The sequence below is a fragment of the Rhineura floridana genome, chromosome 1 (genome assembly GCF_030035675.1).
Source record: "Rhineura floridana isolate rRhiFlo1 chromosome 1, rRhiFlo1.hap2, whole genome shotgun sequence".
Classification (NCBI taxonomy): domain Eukaryota; kingdom Metazoa; phylum Chordata; class Lepidosauria; order Squamata; family Rhineuridae; genus Rhineura; species Rhineura floridana.
The window spans coordinates 271,207,980-271,225,953 of record NC_084480.1 but is presented as its reverse complement, the minus strand read 5'-3'; the positions used below and the strand labels follow the sequence as shown (position 1 = coordinate 271,225,953).

General features: G+C 40.9%; 2 protein-coding genes across 4 annotated transcripts in view; both read right to left on the bottom strand.

The window, feature by feature from the left end:
- Positions 1–2,417: 2,417 nt before the first annotated feature.
- TMEM70 (transmembrane protein 70) lies at positions 2,418–5,446 on the bottom strand. Its single transcript, XM_061605350.1, has 3 exons — positions 5,116–5,446; positions 4,461–4,572; positions 2,418–2,976 (listed from the first exon to the last, which is right to left on the bottom strand). Exons 1-3 carry the CDS (start codon positions 5,320–5,322, stop codon positions 2,528–2,530), a joined length of 768 nt encoding a protein of 255 aa, XP_061461334.1. The 5' UTR covers positions 5,323–5,446; the 3' UTR covers positions 2,418–2,527.
- Positions 5,447–8,414: 2,968 nt separating this feature from the next.
- Positions 8,415–17,974, bottom strand: part of HAUS3 (HAUS augmin like complex subunit 3) — an 11,867-nt gene continuing 2,307 nt past the window's right edge. For all 3 annotated transcript variants that reach the window (XM_061601473.1, XM_061601482.1, XM_061601490.1), the window contains 4 exons: positions 13,617–14,601; positions 12,006–12,445; positions 10,816–11,041; positions 8,415–9,784 (listed from right to left, as the gene is read on the bottom strand). In XM_061601473.1, the coding sequence (XP_061457457.1) occupies positions 9,560–9,784; positions 10,816–11,041; positions 12,006–12,445; positions 13,617–14,537 (1,812 nt within the window). In that variant the 5' untranslated portion in view covers positions 14,538–14,601 and the 3' untranslated portion in view covers positions 8,415–9,559. The remainder of the gene's footprint in view (positions 9,785–10,815; positions 11,042–12,005; positions 12,446–13,616; positions 14,602–17,974) is intronic.

Here is a 17,974-nt window from a genome sequence, read left to right as displayed (position 1 = left end):
TCACTTGAGGAATGGGTGGCCTCAGCAGCAATGAGTACCTTTTGTCGGGTTTGGTTGGTAGCACAGCTGCGGACCAAGATAGCTCGGCCACTGTGATATTGGCAGTGGTAACCTCAAGACTGGATTACTACAATGTGCTTTATGTGGGGTTTCCATTGGGCGTAACCTGGAAGCTTCAGCTGGTGCAGAATGCAGCAAGTAGGTTGCTGACTGGGATATCCTGACACCATATTACACCTGCTGAGAGTTCTATGCTGGCTGTCAATAGGCTACTGGGTGCAGTTCAAGCTTTTGCCATTAGCATTTAAAGCACTAAATAAATAGGACCACTTTACCTCATATAACCCTAACAACTCTGCTCCTCAGATGGGATACTGCTAAGAGTACCGCATGACCCAGAGCAACCAGCCCTTTAGTGTTGCAGCTCCTGCCCTCTGGAATCAGTTACCAACTGAATTCAGATAAGCACCTAGCTTCTTTATATTTAGGCAGCTACTAAAGACATTTTTAAGACTTTCCCTGAAGTGTGACCCAGTCATTTTATGGAATATTAACTGTACAATTGCAGATATATTTTGTTTTTAGTTTATTGAGTTGGTATCTCTGTATTTTATCTTATTTTACATCACTTCAGTAGCTTTTGGCTATGAAGCATTTTATAAATCTGCAAAATAAAATAATAAATATTGTGTATTCATTTAATAATGCTTACTTCTTCAGCTGACTGTAATGCTTCTTTATCTCAAGATACATTATAGGCATAGCTGACTACTGTTAAAGGCCTCATCAATGCTACAGGTCAGGTAATGAGTCCCTCTAGCGGTTTATAGAGAAATGTTTGCAAATACTTGTGCATTCTTTGATAATACTTTCAATTCTAAATACAAGATAGTGTACCTTTATTAGGATTATGTCTTTTATATAGAGGTCAGTCATCTGATTTCTGTATAATTCTCTTAGCATTGATACGATTGCAGTAATCAGGAGAGGAGTCTGGCACATTCAACATTTCCAGACATGATGAAACATAGCCAATGTACTTTATCTCATAATCAGAAAAGAACACTGGTATTATCAAAGGGATAGCTGAAACACTCAAACTCAATCAAGATTCATTTTCTGACAAAAAAGCAGAAAGATGGTAGCCACTCTGATGTTAAGAGTTCTGGAAAGCAATACTTTTTAGCTTTCTCTTGACAAATTCTTTGTATTGCATTATTACATTCCTGAATTTATCTGAAGTGTTCTGTCAGGAAAAAAAGAGTAGCTTTATTTTTAGGATCTCAAAATATACATTCAATATGTCCATTTTAATGTAATCAAGAAATATATTGGTTCTCAAGAAAGAGCATACTTCTTGGGTGTGTCATGTTAAGCTGGAGCAGCAAAAACAACAAAGACTCTTGTGATGCCTTAAAGCAGGGATAGGGAACCTGTGACTCCAGCTACTATCAGTCCCAGCCAGCATGACTAACGGTCAGGGATGATGGGAGTTGCAAGCCAGCAACATCTGGAGGGAGTAGTGTAGTGGCAAATTTAGAAGTGCAAGGTCCCTTCATGAGTCATGCTACAATTCCTGGCTGCCTCTCTCTCTCTCTCACACACACAGAGATTTGCTGATTGTTGGCTCCCCCCAGGCCAAACAATAGAGCAGAGGCCTTGGCAACAGACTCCCCAGCAGGGCCGACTCCATGGTCGGAATTCAGTGGATTTTATACCCATTCCAGCCTGCAACCTGTATCTTTCCCTACAGTTTGATCCTGCTTGGGGAGGTGGTTGCCAAGGCCACCACACTATCATTCAGCTAGGGGCCCCCTCCTTTCCTGCCTTCTCCTTCTCCTTGATGGCAGTAGTGACAGATTAGAGGGGGCTCGCAGGGGACTGCCTGCAAAAAAATTAAAGGGACATCATCCCACGAGGACTACACAGCTGCTAGAGGGCTACAACTTCCCTATCCCCATCCGCATGTAGTACTGCTGAGCCAAGTATCCCGCATCTTGTAATTGCATTTGCTTTGTTTTTCCTAGGTGTAGAACGTTGCACTTATCCCTGTTAAAATTTAATTCTGTTGTTTTCAGCCTAATGCTCCAGCCTTTCAAGATCCCTTTGAATTTTGTGTCTTCCAAGGTATTAGCTATCTTTCTCAATTTTGTATCATCTGCAAATTTGCTAAGCATTCCCTGCACCTCCTCATTCAAGTCATTAAAGAGCACTGGGCCCAGAACCGAGCCCTGCGGTACCCCACTTGTTATCTCCCTGCAGTTTGAGAAAGAACCATTGATTACCATTCTTTGCATATGATTCTGTAACCAACCGTGGATCTACTTCCATTGCGTTCTTCCTTTGCTTGAGCAGGAAGGTGTAGTTTTACTGTTATGTCTGCACAGGAAGCTCTGAATAATAACTTCCAAACAAGCTAGGATATGAATTTTTAATGAAGAAAAAATGCTGTGGGATTTTGTACCCTGGAATCTATGAAAGAATTTTGAATAGTCTGCATGCACACATATATTTTATTCAGAAATATCTATTTCCCTTCACTGGATTCTTCTGGTTCTTCAAGGTCAAACATGAAGGGTTTGTCATAGCCCATAAGATGGATATAGTCCTGAGGATATTGAAAAAGCATGGGGTCAACAAGCATTGATTTTGTTTTAGCATAAAATGTTGTGAACATTTTGCTGATATCTGGAGTCTTCACATCCTTCTGATGGAACACAGTTTTCTTTTCTGCCAAAATAACATTATACGTAATGGCTGTGTAAGTGTCCGTTTCAGCCTTATGGTACAGCCGAATGACATAGCCCTTTGTAATCAAATGCAGGGCCACTGGTGTTACAAATGTAAAGAATCCAATTACACTGTAAAACATAATTTGCAAAGGAAGGCTGTCAACACCCACACCAGTTTTAAGGATGATCGATGGCATCACACAAAGGCTAAACATACTGGTGGTGTAAGAAAAAAACTTCACCCCTGCAAGAGAAAGAAAGATTAATACTTAAAGGCTGAAAATAGTTTGTAACCCAATATGTTACCATCACACATTGATCAGCCAATTCAAGCAACACACCATCTTTTACTTAGGTGCAATCCTACACCCAATTTCCTTGGGACTTGTATGCCAGGCAAGTATTATCATCTCATATTCATACCATGTTGCCTCCCATAGTGAGCCTAGGGTAGAGTATGACATAAAATACAGTCCATACTATACAGTAATTAGAGTTTCTAATGAGCTACTGAAATTGCAACAAACATTCATATATTAAATGCCCAGGTGAACAAATAGGTTTTGAATTTACTCTGCATGTACAAGGTCCCAGGTTCAATCCACAGCATCTCCAGGTAAGGCTGGGAGATAACTCTGCCTGAAGCCCTGCACAGCCACTGCCAGGCAATGTAAACAATAGTGAGCTAAATGAACCAAAGGTCTGATTCAGTATATGGCAGCTTCCTAAGTTCCAATAAAATAGATAATAAATCAGCAGCAGCATAAGCAAAAACAGTTTGTTTAAAAACAAACATATAAGCAGCACCACTAGGAAAACCAAATTAAGTTCTTGTAAAAAAACAACAACCCTAGGAAAATAAAAAAGTTCTACTAGTCCTGTGCCCATGTGAGATATTTGGGGACTAACATGGGCTATTGTACTCTGCCTACCCTTAGTTTACAGCAGTCTGAGGTGCCCTTTTAGGTTACAGTAACAGCAAGGCCTGCCTTTCTATGGCTTCATCCCAAGGATGCTGTGACATTTAAAGGATGGCACCACATAGTCAAGGCCAACTGGCCAGGAACTGGGGCCACAATCAGATGGGAATGACCTAGTTGATCATTCGTGTCCAATGCCTTTAATTTTAAACATTACAGCAGCTTTGCAGAATAAAGCCATGGAAAAGCAGCCCCTCCACTGCTGCTGAAAGAGCACTCGAACATGTTCTCAAATGTAGGTTGTGTGTGTCATGTGTAATTCCATGATGTAAACACAGACACTGGCACTGGACACTGAAGTTTGCACCCTGAGAATCTTAGCTGCTGTGACTTTTGTTTTTCACTAGACCAGAAGAAGCAGTGGTAGGCTGATTTTGGTAGCCTTAGTATCCTCAGAAAGACATCGGTAACCATGTCATACTTCAGCTACCAAGAGTATCACAGTGCCATCACATCTGTTCCACTTGTCCCTTGCATGTCAAAGATCAGGAGAAGCGATACTGAACAGTTAGAGAGAGAATCCTGACACTCCCTGCAGCTCAGGAGTCCCCAATGGTCTAGAGACAACCATCACACTCCCCAGGCAAGTACTGAATTGCTCTGCCAGATTAAACCAGAGAAACAAATAGTTCAGATATATGTCCTTCGCAAAAGTTTCTGGAGGAGAGGTTTCCATTCCCAGTGAAAAGTGATTTTAAATATTTAATTTAAAAAAGCATAAAAAGAAGCCCAGCCCTAACATACTTACCCAACACTGCTTTTGACAATTTTCCCTGATAAACTAGCCTTCCATATTCACAATTTTCACGGAGGGATGATGTGCTGAAGCAGCAAAGAGACTTCACATGGGGAAATGGAACCTACCGTATAAAAACAGCAAACAGGTATTACTATCTGTTTGAACAATTTTCAGATTTTTATATATACATACACCACTCTTGAGAACTTAACTGAATATCATTATGCTCACCAATAACAATACATTTTGTGAGTAAACTCATGGGACTTTTTTAGTGTCACAACCATGCTAGTCCAGCTCTGTTGAAGACATCAGCAGCTACACTTCCAGAGGTCATACTGAATCACAAAGGGGAGTGTGCAGGGTACGCGTTTAAAAACCTTGTCTGCTAGGTTTATAAGTCCTCTATTTGCGTTTTCTATAGCCACCTGCTTTGCACCTTTGATACATGCCCACAGCTGTGTCCTGGAATTTACACATTTGCGGGCGACCCTTGGCATCACCTGCCATCTGCTGCCTGACACTTCATCCCACTCAGAATTAAAAGGACAGCTCCTGGGGCAGACAGCGTAAGCTTAAACCCCGGCACACTTCCCTCGGAGAAAATAAGCATTGCCCTCGCTGCCCGGCCTGGGAAGAAAGGAAGCGCTCCACGCAGCAGCACCTGCTTGCTTCCCGCCATAGTACAGAGGAATCCCGGGCCTCCACGCCAACCGACTTGCGGCCTGCATCGGGAAGCCACCAACGCCTGGCCCGGCTCCGAGGCGGCAGACGGCTTCTCCGTAAACAGAAGCGCCCGACATCTCCCGGCGCCTTGCAGCCAGAATCTTAGACTGGGCGCACGAAGGCCCACTCCAGCCAGGAGCAGCATCTCCAGCACCCCCAGGCGCGGCGTCTATTTCTGTTTAGAACGGACCCAGGGAAAGCCGAGGGGCCATCGCTACTGCCACCCAGGTCCTTCCTCTTCCGGTGAGGCTCTGCCGGGAAGGAGGAGCTGGCTCATTTAACTTCTCGTGGATATGGGTTGAAATCAGGCGTCCGCTGTGAAAGCAGTATGATAATCAAATTTGCCTGGAATCCTGTCCCTTTAGGTGGGCAAAAGTAAATCGGGATTCCTTGGTAGATTTCTGTTGTTATTTGCAAGGATTTGTGACTCTCACAACAGTAGTAGCCCCCCTCCCGCTCTAAATTGTACTGCTGAAATGAAGAAAGTAATTAGGAGCTTTTTGTATGGAAGGACTGTGAGCTCCGATCACATTTGGTTCTCAAAACCAGAATTCATGGACTCAGAACTCTTTTTGTCTTTTGGCACCAGAATCTAATTCTCCTAATTAAAAAAAAAAAAAATTCCTGCATGCCTGAAGTTGTGCCCACCCTTTCTTTCTATCACACGAGTCTGGAAGGAAATGATTCCCAGGGGGTAGTCTGTTCTACAGAACCAACAAGGAGTCTTGAGGCACCTTAAAAATAGCAAACAATAAAGTTGCTAGTTTTTAAGGTTCCACGAGATTCTGCTGCTTTTAGAAGGGATCTTAACTCAGTTTCCTGGGATCATCACTGAACACAATGGGATTTATTCATTAAATTTGTATCCCACCTTTCCACCAAGAGGTGCTTTATTCAGCTAACAGTGAAATACAAACTAAAAAGCAAAACATAAAAACAAGTTGGTAAACCATTATTAAAACCAATAAACTTGATTTTGAAGTGGTCGGGGAGTGGAAGCCAGGTGAACAAATTGCACTCAGTGGTCCATAGTAAGAGGCCACTTATGCATGGAATTGCAGTTTGTAGTAGAGAAAAGCATTCTGCACATGTTCAAACATATTTCATGTTCTCAGGTCAAAGTAAGTTTATTTCACAACAGGGCTGTGGCTCAAATAAAGCTACAGTACTTGCTATCTGTAGACTATTATGAATAATAATATTTATTGCCTGCCCTTCACCAATAGGTCCCAGGGTAGATTATAAAATCTAAAATACGATATTAAAAAGAATTAAAACACATTTAATTCTAAAAACATGCATTAGTATCAAGAACCTCTCTCCCCAGGTTGGCACAGTATAGTTGCCAAAGCATGACTACTATACCCTAGCTCCTCTCCTTCATAGATAACAAATTTGGATAGGGACTGTTGTGGAACACATCATTTGAAACAGACACCAAGGAGCATAAATACAACTTGGGGTGGCCTAACACTAATTGTGGAGTACAGTGGTACTGAAATACTAGGTTCATTTGCAGGCAAATCAGTTGTTCCTAGGACTAGTGTGCTTGAGAGGGATTTGGGCTAGGCATGCTGCTAGGGCATACTGTAGCATTCAGTGCAGTTTAGATTTGTATAATCTTGGGTGGTGCAATACATACGGTGAGATGGATACTGAAATCTTAGTTCCCCTTTTTTGCAGTTCTAAGAGCAGCAAATAAGGGGAATATTTCAGCAGCAAGCAATTTCTTTAGATCTATTATTTGTTCAGTTTATTACCCTCCTGTTACCATAAGGTCTCATGGCAGGTTACAATTTAAAGCATGATATTAAAATAGTCTATGCCAAATTAGGGCTTAATGAGCCAAGCCATCCAGATGGCAGGTGCTATGAACACATGTACTACTTCTATAGTCCAGAACCTCCTTATCACTTTGACCTTTAGGACTGAATTTGAGCAGAACCTCTCTAAACATATATTAACAGTACTTTTTGTGTGTGGAGGTACTCTCCAGTACAGAATACTGGCACATTTTTTGGCTTCCCATGCCAACTATTTTGTGCTGGCACCCACAGCCCTTTTATCAGGATAGTAGTAGCACATCAGTAAAAAAAAAAAAGCAAAAAGTACTGTATATTACGTTCACAGCAGAGCCTTTAGAAAGGGGAGAATTTGGCCATGGTCATGAGATACAGCACATACCAAGTGAGACTGCCTATAGCCACCCCATTATGTGAATGATGCTGGAAAAATGTAGTACAACTACATGTTATGGTAAAGACTGAAATGTAGTGGTTAGCATTGGACTAGGGCAGGTAGACCAAGGTTCAAATCTCTACTCAGCTACAAAGCTCACTGGATGATATTGTGCCAGTGATGATCTATTAGCCTAAACCCAACCTTTGGGTTCTCAGATGTTGCTGGACATTTCCCATCATTCCTGATCATTGGCCATGCTGGTTGAGACTGATGAGAGTTGTAGTCCAGCATCACCTGGGAACTCCAGCATTTCCGTATTTTGGATGTTGTTTGGTTTGTTATTGTTTGTTTGTTTTTTATTATTTATTGTATTTATATATTGTGCTTGTTTTTATCTTTTTGTACACCGCCCAGAGAGCCTTCGGGCTTAGGGCGGTATATTTATTTTTATTTGTTTCATTAAATTAAACTAAATAAATAAAATAAATAAATAAACTCAAAGGTTGGGAAAGGCTGGCCCAACCTACCCCATAATAATTGTTTTGAAGATAAACTCGGTGGGAGGTAGGGGATAATATGCAGCCGCTTGAACTCCTTAGGAAGGGTAGATAGAAATATAATAAATTTTAAGAGTTTAAAGTCACACCAGCAGCATTTGAATCAACTGATCCAGTTACAAAGCCTCATAAAATGTGATATGGGACCCCAACAATCTGGGAAGTGCCCCATTTAAAAATCTTCTATGCCCCTTGCCAATTCTACAGAATGGTCTGTCCCAGAAAACAAGTGCGGTAATCTACATCTATTCATTTGAAAAACCGATATAATGTAATGGATAGTGTATTGGGATTTGAAGAGGGGAGATTTAGATTAAAATCCAAGTTTAGGTATAAATCTTACCTTGTGGCCTTTCACAAGCCACAAATCTTCCTCAGAAAATGTTTGAGTATATAGTAGAAGGCCCAGAGCTCTCTAAGTGAGCAGTATACACATGAATAAAAGTAAATACATTTTCTACAGATTTTCCTACTGGTAGAAAAAAAACCTCGAAGTATATGAAGGTGTTAAAATGTATTAGTGGTTTACAGCATTTACATAACATTCTGAATCATATTTCAATTGCATCAACATTTACAGCCTAATCTAAAATGCATTTAACTTGGAAGTTCAGATGAAGTCTATAGGACTTATGGAAAATAAGTATACTAAGGAATGTGGTCTTATAGCACTGAGTTTAAAGGTAGCAATCCTTAATTGTGCATTAAGCACAGTATACTCCTATACATTTCTCCTCAGAAGTAAGTCCTACTATATTTGGAGCTAACCCCAGGTAAGTAGGTGCAAGACTGCAGTCTTAAGTCCTGCCTTTCCAATTGTGTGAATGGTTGTGGATAGTCTCTGTGGAGAATATAGTAGAGCATCAGGGAAGAAAATTCTGAGGTAGATAATGTAAGACTAAAGTCTGTACAAGCATTAAGCACAAATAGGCATACTAGAAATGTTTTTATGCATATACTGTATGTGGTCTAATTCATATTAACAGAAAAATAATTCTAGAAAGAAAAAACAATGGGCCAATTTATGGGTTATGAAGTGTTCTTCGCATTTTGAGTTGGTGCTCTTCCTCCTGAATAAAATCTGGCAGACCTTCTTATCCAATATTGTATAATAAGAACGTAAGAAGAGCCTGCTGGATCAGGCCAGTGGCCCATCTAGTCCAGCATCCTGTTCTTACAGTGGCCAACCAGGTGCCTGGGGGAAGCCCACAAGCAGGACCTGAGTCCTTATATAAATATAAGAGGCCTTGTAACAACTCTTTGTAGGACAATATAAAACTAAATCATACTCTTAAATCCACTGACATCCATTGAATCATAATTCATAGTATGGTTTAGTTGCACATCACCCATAGACTTTTCCCCATTTGTTACCCTGGCTGTTCCTAATTGTTAGTTTTCAGTTAGCTTAAAAGGGGAAGGCTTTATCTTCTGAAGGCATTTCCCAGATTTTTTTAAATACTCAAACTGTTTTAAGATACACAATTGCCCAAATAAGCAACTGTGTGGTTGTGGTCCTCCCCACCTGCTTTTTGCTTTTCTGAAGCTGTAGGAACAGCCCAAGTTTCCTCGCACTTGTTACATTTCAAGGTTCAATATAAGAATATAAAATTTTTAAAACAAAAACAGTCTAAAATTTAAACTTTAAGATAGGTCTTGAGCCTTAGCCTGTTCTTCTATTCTCTCCACTGCAGTCTTCAAACGTTCTTCATCTTTGAAAAAGTACACACACAGTTTTCTTTCCATCTGTTGTAATTTATCATTCTCCAAAACCTTCTTTTTAGCCTTTATATCAGCCAGAAAATCCATAATAAGCTGATTTAGTTTATTCAACAGAAATTCCAGTTGATGAAACTGTTCAGCCAGTTCCTAAATACAGAGACAAATGCATAACGAGATCAGTACATCTGTATGTAAAAGCAAGTAAAATCTGTATGTAAAAGCAAGTCTATGCAGAGTAACAACCTCTACCCTGTCTCCTTATGTTTACAAATTTCAGCAACTACTAGCCACATATTTTAAAAATTTGTTTCTTTAAAAATTACACTTCAGATTCTTAAAAAGTCAACATTTGTGATCTAGATCAGGGATCCATGGACTTTGGCTCAGCTCAGTCACCAAGATGTTAATTGTGGTTGCCATAACCCCTTCTCCTGTGCTGAGCCTCCTGGTTCATGCAGAAAACTCACAGCGGCCAGTTCTCTCATGTTCAACTTAATTCTGGAGAAGACAGAAGCAGTGCAAGAGCCTTATGCTGCTTCTGTCTTCTCCAAAGACATCACCAGAGCCCAGCTAAGTGATCAGGGCCACCAGGCCATGCTAAGTGATCAGGGCCACCAGGCCATGTCTTCTGGTATTCCAACAAAAGTAAGCAAGATTGGGAAACTCTTGGGTATCCAGTGCTAGATGTAGCCAGGGAAAGCAGGATCCTGCATGGGACCTCACCCTTATGGTGGCTGAGCAGTTTGGAACTTAAGAGGGGAGACAGCCCACGCTAGAGAGAAGAGAGATTAAAGATGGATGCCAGGAAAGCCAGCTATCCTGCACTTCCTGTTCCTATGCGGCTGATCCTAGCTTTCAGAGGTAGAAATATCAGAGCTCACTCTCCTGAGCCTCAGCTGTTGGCATTGAAGATGGTCAAGCAGGATACAGGGCAGACCTGGGCTAGGGTGTTCCGGCCAGGTCAAGTTTATCAGAGCTACAGGAGCATTAACCTCTGTCTACCTTATTTATGGAGGCCTGCTGCAAACAGCACACAGCTAACAGTCACAAAATTGAAAAGCTATATGAGTAGGGGACAGTTTTCTTTGTGTGCAATATTATGATAAACAAGGTAAGTACAGTATTCTCCAGTACACTACAGAGCTTTAGTTACAACTGATCCTAATTCAATTACTCACCTGGTTACTAAGACAGACTCTTTCTCCTCCATGGTACATAGAATTGTGAAGGGAGACTAGATCAATATCCATCTTTGACATGAGAAGAATTTGTTCTTGGCTAGATACTGCTAGTTGATCAGCCACTGATATTGTGTCTAGATGCAATTTTTCAGCCATCTGCTCAAGGCCTTCATGTGTTCTGAATAACTGTTTTGGATTCTTTCCTTCCAGAAGTTGACACAGCCTTTAAAATATGAGTGTATATTAGAAATAGGATTTACTTGTTCTAAAAGCAGCATGAATGCACAATAAAGCAGGATCACTGTTAATTATTTCAGTAAAACCTATTTGTGGAAACTTACTCTTAGTTTAAGAATGGCAGCACAACAATAGCTGAACTTTGGTGTAACAGAATCCTGCTTACTATTTTTATTCTCTCTCTCTGTCTGTGTGTATGTGTGTGTTGCAGCAAAGAATCCTTGCAGCAAAGAACAAAATTATGAGATCAGAGTTGGTTTGACCATGTTAACTCATTCTCCCATATATAGCACCACCACTATAAGGCAAAGCATTGTCAACAAATTCAGCTACACCAATGGTACCAGTTTGGTACTAATGTGCTAGCTTTGAGACTCTTGAACCCACACTGGGCAGCTGTTAATAGACCATTAATCAATTTTAAATGATTGGATGAAATCTTTTCTTTCCCACTCTAGATAACAATGGACAACTTAAATAAGAGTGTCTGCACACATTTTTCATTCAAGCTAGAAACCAAGAAAATTAGCCCAACCTTAGAAATAAGTCAGCTAAAATACTTGTGTTTTTCTTTGCAGACTTAGGTGAACTTATATTTAAACTGGCTTCTGCATGCTGATTCTGTATAGGCTCAGTCAGCATGATGTCCTGACTTGCTACTGTAATCAGGTTAAATGCAAGTATCCAGACCTAAATCCACAATCAGGTTGCTAACTGCTTAAACTTGGGGGAGAACTTGTGTACATACATCAGTAGCAGCTTAACACAAAACGAGACAAAGACAACATACATACAAACAAATAGTTATGCTGGCTCAGAGCAATGATGTCATTGAAAGACCCATTGATTTCAATGGAACTTATTTCTACATATAGGATTGGAATGCTAATCTTCCACAATAGACTTAATACTTAGTGCATTCATAATTCAAGCAATAGGCAGCTGCTTACCTATGTGTAGCATTATCCTTTGAATCAATAGTGATTCTTGTTATTTTATGATGGGATATTGATGGCTCTGACATGGTTTCTAGTACTTGCGCCAAACTATTATTGCTCTGTTTCAGATCCCGTACCATATTTTCCAGGTGATGGCTATTATCCCTAAGTTTTCTGAACTCAATTTCATAAGCCAACTGAATAAGTTCAAATGATGCCTTCTGTTTGATCAACTGATTACAAATCTGATCTTGTCTTGATGTGTAGTAGTCCTGTCGAGCAATCTGTAAATCAAAGTCGCCCCTCACCACTGGCATATTTAATAACTCTGCATTTTCCTTTACTAGCAAGGGTAGAGTTTCATTGTTTATTTGAGCCAAGTGTTTTTTTATTTTTAAAATTTCATTGTTCAAGCTAGAAATTCTAGCTTCAAATTTTTCTTTTCCAGGAGTCTGCAAATAAACATACAAACAGATTATGTAATCCGTGCACTTCTTCTCTGCCCATTCTCCTACCACTAACAAGTTCCAAATTCTCGTATTGGACTTCTTTCTTGAAGGGAAGGCAGAGGGCAAATTTTATGAAAGGTTTAAAATGTTACTTTAGGAATTGTTCTTACCAAAAGTTAATTGAACAGATGCATATCTCTGTTGTGCATACTCTAGTTATCAAGTAAATAATTCTAATAAAGGCTCAATCTTTCTATATAATAAAAATGAAAGTCCTCATGCCATCATGCAGCATGATGTTGGGGTGGGGTGAGGCTGCAAAGACTGCTGGGCGAGTGGGTGAGCTACCTGGCGGCAATCCTGAAGGAGGTTGCAATGGTGACGCTGGAGGACAGCAGTGCTGGTGACAGCAGTGCCAGAGGAGGAAGCCCTGCAGGCCATGGTGGCAAAGGAGGAGGCCCTGCAGGCCATGGTGGTAGCACCACTGGAGGAGGCTGCGTAGACCATGGCAGTGGTGCTGTAGGAGGCCAAGCTGCCACCAGCAGAGGCTGCACAGGCTGTAATGTCAGCGGCAGCCCCACAGGCCCCAGTGACAGAGGAGACCATGTAAGCAGCAGCAGCAGGAGGCCGCAGCGGCACTGGAGGAGGCTGTGCATGTCGCAGCAGGTGGGAGAGCTGCAGCCTGGGTGGGTAGGAGGGGGTGGCAGCCCAAAAGTCAAGGCAAGTGGGTTGGGGTGTGGAGTATTGGTGCCTGGGGGTGGTGAAGAGAATTGTGTGTGTGTGTGTGAGGCAGGGAGAGAGAGTTCCTCTGTGTGTGTATGTCTGGGGGTGCATGGGTTTGTTTCCGTGTTTGGGGTGGGGGGGTTGTGAGCAAAGCAAACGGGGGCTCTGCCCCCAGTACACCATATTTTTTTAGTCACAGGCAAGTAATACAACTGTAATGTTATTTTAGTGACTCCCCATGTGCTCCTCCACCCTCCCCAGCTCTGGAGAGTTGGGAGAACACCCACAGCAGATTGAGGGGCTACAGGGGGCACATGAGGGGATGAGAGGGAAGGGAAGTTCTGTTATGCAAGTGAAAGTTGTTCTACTTGTGCAATTACTTTCTTTGATATAACCCAGATTCTTTTGATCTGCACAGCCTGGTTGTGGAACAATAATCTTCAAAACTTACCTTCTTTAAAGAACAAATATTATCTTCTGCCCACTGGAGACCTGATCTCATGCTTAGATTCATAGCTTTCTGTTGAATCAGTTGATGCTGAGCACAAACATATGCCAGCTGCAGCCTAGATAGCTCTAACCTTTCCTCACATACATCATTGCTCTCATCGGTAGTGAAAGAATTCCTTATATCTACAAGCTGGAAATTTTCTTCATTAGAACTTTCAACCAATTCAGATATACCTTGGAAAAACTGTTTTTTTGTATACAAAGTAAGGGCTGCAGTGCTTTGTTCTTCCTGACACAAGTATTTTTCTAAGGCAAGTTGGGCTAACAGGACGGGATGAGCGTCCAGTTTTTGTTTGGATGCAACAGCAAAGAGGGAGGTCAACTTCCCAATTTTTTGAGCAAGAGACTGCAGCTCATGGTTTATCTTTGTATTTATGGTATTGAGAATTCCTTGACCTTCTTTCAGGGTTTTAGGTGCTTCCTCTCCTATTTCTTTCAGTTTCAGGGACATAATGTTATTGGCTGAGGCCATCATTTGAAGCTTGTGACGATGACAAATTTTTAGATTTTTTCTCTTTTGAAGAGTCTGAAGTTCATCTTCTAATATTTTAAGTTTTTCTTCTTTTTCTTCTTCTTCATTGCAACTGTTGGTGTTAAATTTAAGAGGCTTACACGTCTTTAGAGCTTCGTTGAGAGCCTCCTCTTCTAACACAGGCTTTCCTGATTTAAGGAGCAGGTTAAATGACCTCAGCTCTTCTTCAGATAAAGCATGACACTCATTCAAATTTGTACAAAACCATTCCAAAAATGACTTATCTTCCACTGTCTCAAACAACCAGTCAAAGTCTTCTCCATTGAGAGAATTTGCCTTTGGATATCCAATCCTCTTTAGAGTTTCAACAAATTTAGTACCAGAGTCCATGATTTCGAGTTTAGCTCTCAGCCTTGGATATTTGTAGATGCTTGTTGGTAGGTTTCAAAAACATCTATAGGAAACCAAAAGTACACAGTGATCAACAGAACTTACATTTTTAAGTAAAGCTCTGAAAAAAAAAAGGCAAACAGAACACAAGTAAGAATACAGTAAAACAGTGGTTCCCAAACTGTGGTCCGTGAGTGTCATTCAAGTTGTCCACGGTGTGCCTGTGAATCTGTGGTTGAAGATGGAACATTCATCACATTAAACATTCATATTGGGGGAGGTTGTATTTGTATTGCTTTTTTACAATTTGTATTACAATTTGAATTCTATGGAAAAAAGAAGCTGTAAAGAAATCCTGTTTTCTGGCCTAAAAACATGGGTAAAGATCCTGTTGCTGAGAAGAGTCTGCTGCAGTCATCTCAGTTATCTTTGCAAGCTATGCTCAAGGCCACAGCTGAAGCTTGTTAGCTGGGAAGGCTAGCTGGCTGTGCAACTGCATATATGCTATGTTCAGGGAGTCCCTAGGAAGTTCCATCGCAGAAGTCCTCTGATCAGCCCTGGGACTTCCATCCAGTTGCTATGTTTTTTTCTATCACAAGTTAGGTTCTGCCTCATTTGCTTGTCCCCACAACTTCCCTGACATTCTATTTTGGGTGATGTCTTATGCTGTTCCTGCTGAGGTCCATTTTCCTAAGTTATGCTGGTTTGTATATTAGAGCTAGGTTTAGTTAGTTATTTTTATTTTCTCTTTATAATTCTCAATGCTGTTTTTTTATGTCTCTAACTTTTATGGGTGTTCTGGATTCTGTTATGTTGTTCTTCTTAATTAGTCACTTTAATTAAAGCTACCTTATATTTATTTGTGTGTTCTTCCAGGTAAGCCTTAGCTACTAAACCAGCACTTTGTCCTTTTGGCTCCTGCTACTGAATAGTGTGTTTGGCTTGGGGCTCCAAGAAGCATAGGCTGTTAGCTCTTGCTTCTGTCGAATCCAGGGAACATTCATTTAATTTAAGGTTTGGGTTTCCTCTGGCCCAGACTGGTGGACAGAATGGGTGGTGGCAGTGTTAACTACCTTACAGGATTGGTTTTGCTACTTTTCTAGCCCTGGTATGATTGGCAACTGAGGGTGCCTTACAAGAGCTATGGTTACCAGGAATCTGGGACCCAGTGATCTTGATAGAAGCAATAAAATACATTTAAAAATCACACAGCCTTTAGCACAGAGCACTACAATTGTTACAAGAGGCAGAAAAATCATTAAGTGGTCTGCCAAGACCGCCAGCAGTTTTCAAGTAGTCCGTGGAGAAAAATGTTTGGGAACCACTGCAGTAAAATATACAAGATTTCTAGAATATATAGAATTGTGCATGTTAGCCAACCCATACTTGGCACCCTGGGCTCCTTTCGAGAGGAAGGATGTGATAGATATGTTGTAAGACAGTCAATCGGTCAGTAAGTAAAAAACAACAGCCTGTCAAGATCTTGCTGCAAAATAATGCATTAATTGCTTAATGCGAATGATCAACTGTCCTCAGCAACCAAATCAACATATTACGGGAATTTTTTAAATTTCAAAGGCAGAGAACCTCATGGTATAAAAAAAAAAAAAGAACAAAGAAATTTAATACCAAGTCTAACAGCACAGATTAAGGTAGCAATCCTGAACTTTGACCAGCAGTGGCAGGGCTTGATAGAGAACTGCAACCAAAACATCGACACTCCCAGCATTCACACATGACCAAGTGGGAGGTGAAGTGGCAAGTAAAATGCCACTTTGCTGCACTAGTCCCAGGTGCAATGAAGATGCCCAGATTGAGCCCATTGACATCATGTGATGGCAAGGTCTGCACAAGATCCAGCAGATCGTGCCAGCCCAGTCCCCTCCAAATCACCCTGCTTTGGTGGGTTCTGTTTGCTACCACTGGCTACTGGCTGTAACTTCTGTCTGTCTGCTGTTTGGGTGGTGCATTGGGACACCCTTCACTGGTGGAGCTTCCCCACCAATGGGTGGAGCTCACCTGACAGCAGAGGCCATCAGGGCTGGGTGGAGGGAGGGACACCTCTGCAGCATCTAAATCTTATCTAGCGTGGTAATCAGGGGATTCAATTGCTCTGCCCATCCTACTTTAAGCCTAACAGGTAGGGGTAGTATCTTACTAAATCATACTTGGCCCAGACGCATTGAAATCAATAGACATTATTTAGAATAGTTATATCCTGCTTTACAGTTCTGAGAGGCTCTTGGAGTAGCTTACAAAAAATTATCACAATAAAAATGATATCCAATGATATTGTTCAGCGGGTCTATTCTGAGAACGACTAAGTCGGATATCACCCTACCTTTTTAGAAATCAATCACCCAGCATGTTATAAGTTTGGGGACAGGGCTTTTCAATGGTTGGCTCTTTCTTTACCAGACTTTAAATAGGCTTTAAAATTCTTTTTGTTTTAACCTGCTTTTAGTTAAAATGCTAGGCTGGATATTTTAATTGTTTCAACTATTGCTATTATTTTTTAAAAATTGTTCCATAATCATCATCATCTGATTTGTTATGCTGGCTAGTAAAGTGTTTTAGATTGCTGCTACAGTTTTATCATTTTAAATGATACATGATTTGATGTTTCTAATTGAAAATAAAAGTATTAGTTTACTACAGAAAATAACTGTATCTCATCAGATTTTTAGTACACTATTCATCAACAGTAGGCATGGGTCATACCCACTTTAACTGGATCTTTTACTTTTCAGTTAGAATTTGTTCTCAGCATACCCATGGATTGCGAATTCTCTTTCTTACTTTGCTGCAGCTGACAACAGAGCAACCCCTCTGGAATGTGAGATCATAAGAAAGCTTGCCTTTGACTACAAATTACTCACAGATTGATTTCAAGGGAACTTCATAGTCCATGGAGTTATCCCTAGTCACCCATCACAACAGACCGCAAAAGCAGGGGTTCGCTGGCTTGTCCTTTCCATTGTGGCCAAGAATTAACAAAGGAAGGGAGTGTGTCAGAGCAGAAGTGGGAAGAAGCTTTAAACATCCCTCCTCTTCTCCCTTTATAGATTCCAAATTGTTACCAGCCTTTGAGAAAAGGACAAGTTTAAAATCTAGTTCAAAAGCTTCTGTCTTCTGTACTCATGGAGGATGGTAAGAGGGTTAAATCCAGAAGCAATTAGTTACTGCCAAGTAAGTTCCACACGGATAATCATGTTAGTCTTTTTTTCTTTTTTACTTACATATTTTCTCATGTCTGAAACTTTCACAGGTCAGAGATCAGTTCATCAGATGAAGTGTGGCATGGCACAGTCATTTGTTAGGATCCTTGGATGTCAAATTCTCAAGAGGGTCACCTCTTTAGCAAAGGGTTAGCAGAGGCAGGAAAGAGACTTCTAGATCCTACCAGTTACAATTCAATGTATACTTGAGAGTACCCT

Bases quoted from the DNA above. Each gene is read 5' to 3' on its own strand.
- TMEM70 (XM_061605350.1), bottom strand. From the start codon at position 5,322: ATGCTGCTCCTGGCTGGAGTGGGCCTTCGTGCGCCCAGTCTAAGATTC. The intron at 4,573-5,115 runs GTGCTGCTGCGT...TTTATACGGTAG, and splicing joins CTATGGCGGGAAGCAAGCAG to GTTCCATTTCCCCATGTGAA. The intron at 2,977-4,460 runs GTAAGTATGTTA...TTTCTCTTGCAG, and splicing joins ATTGTCAAAAGCAGTGTTGG to GGGTGAAGTTTTTTTCTTAC.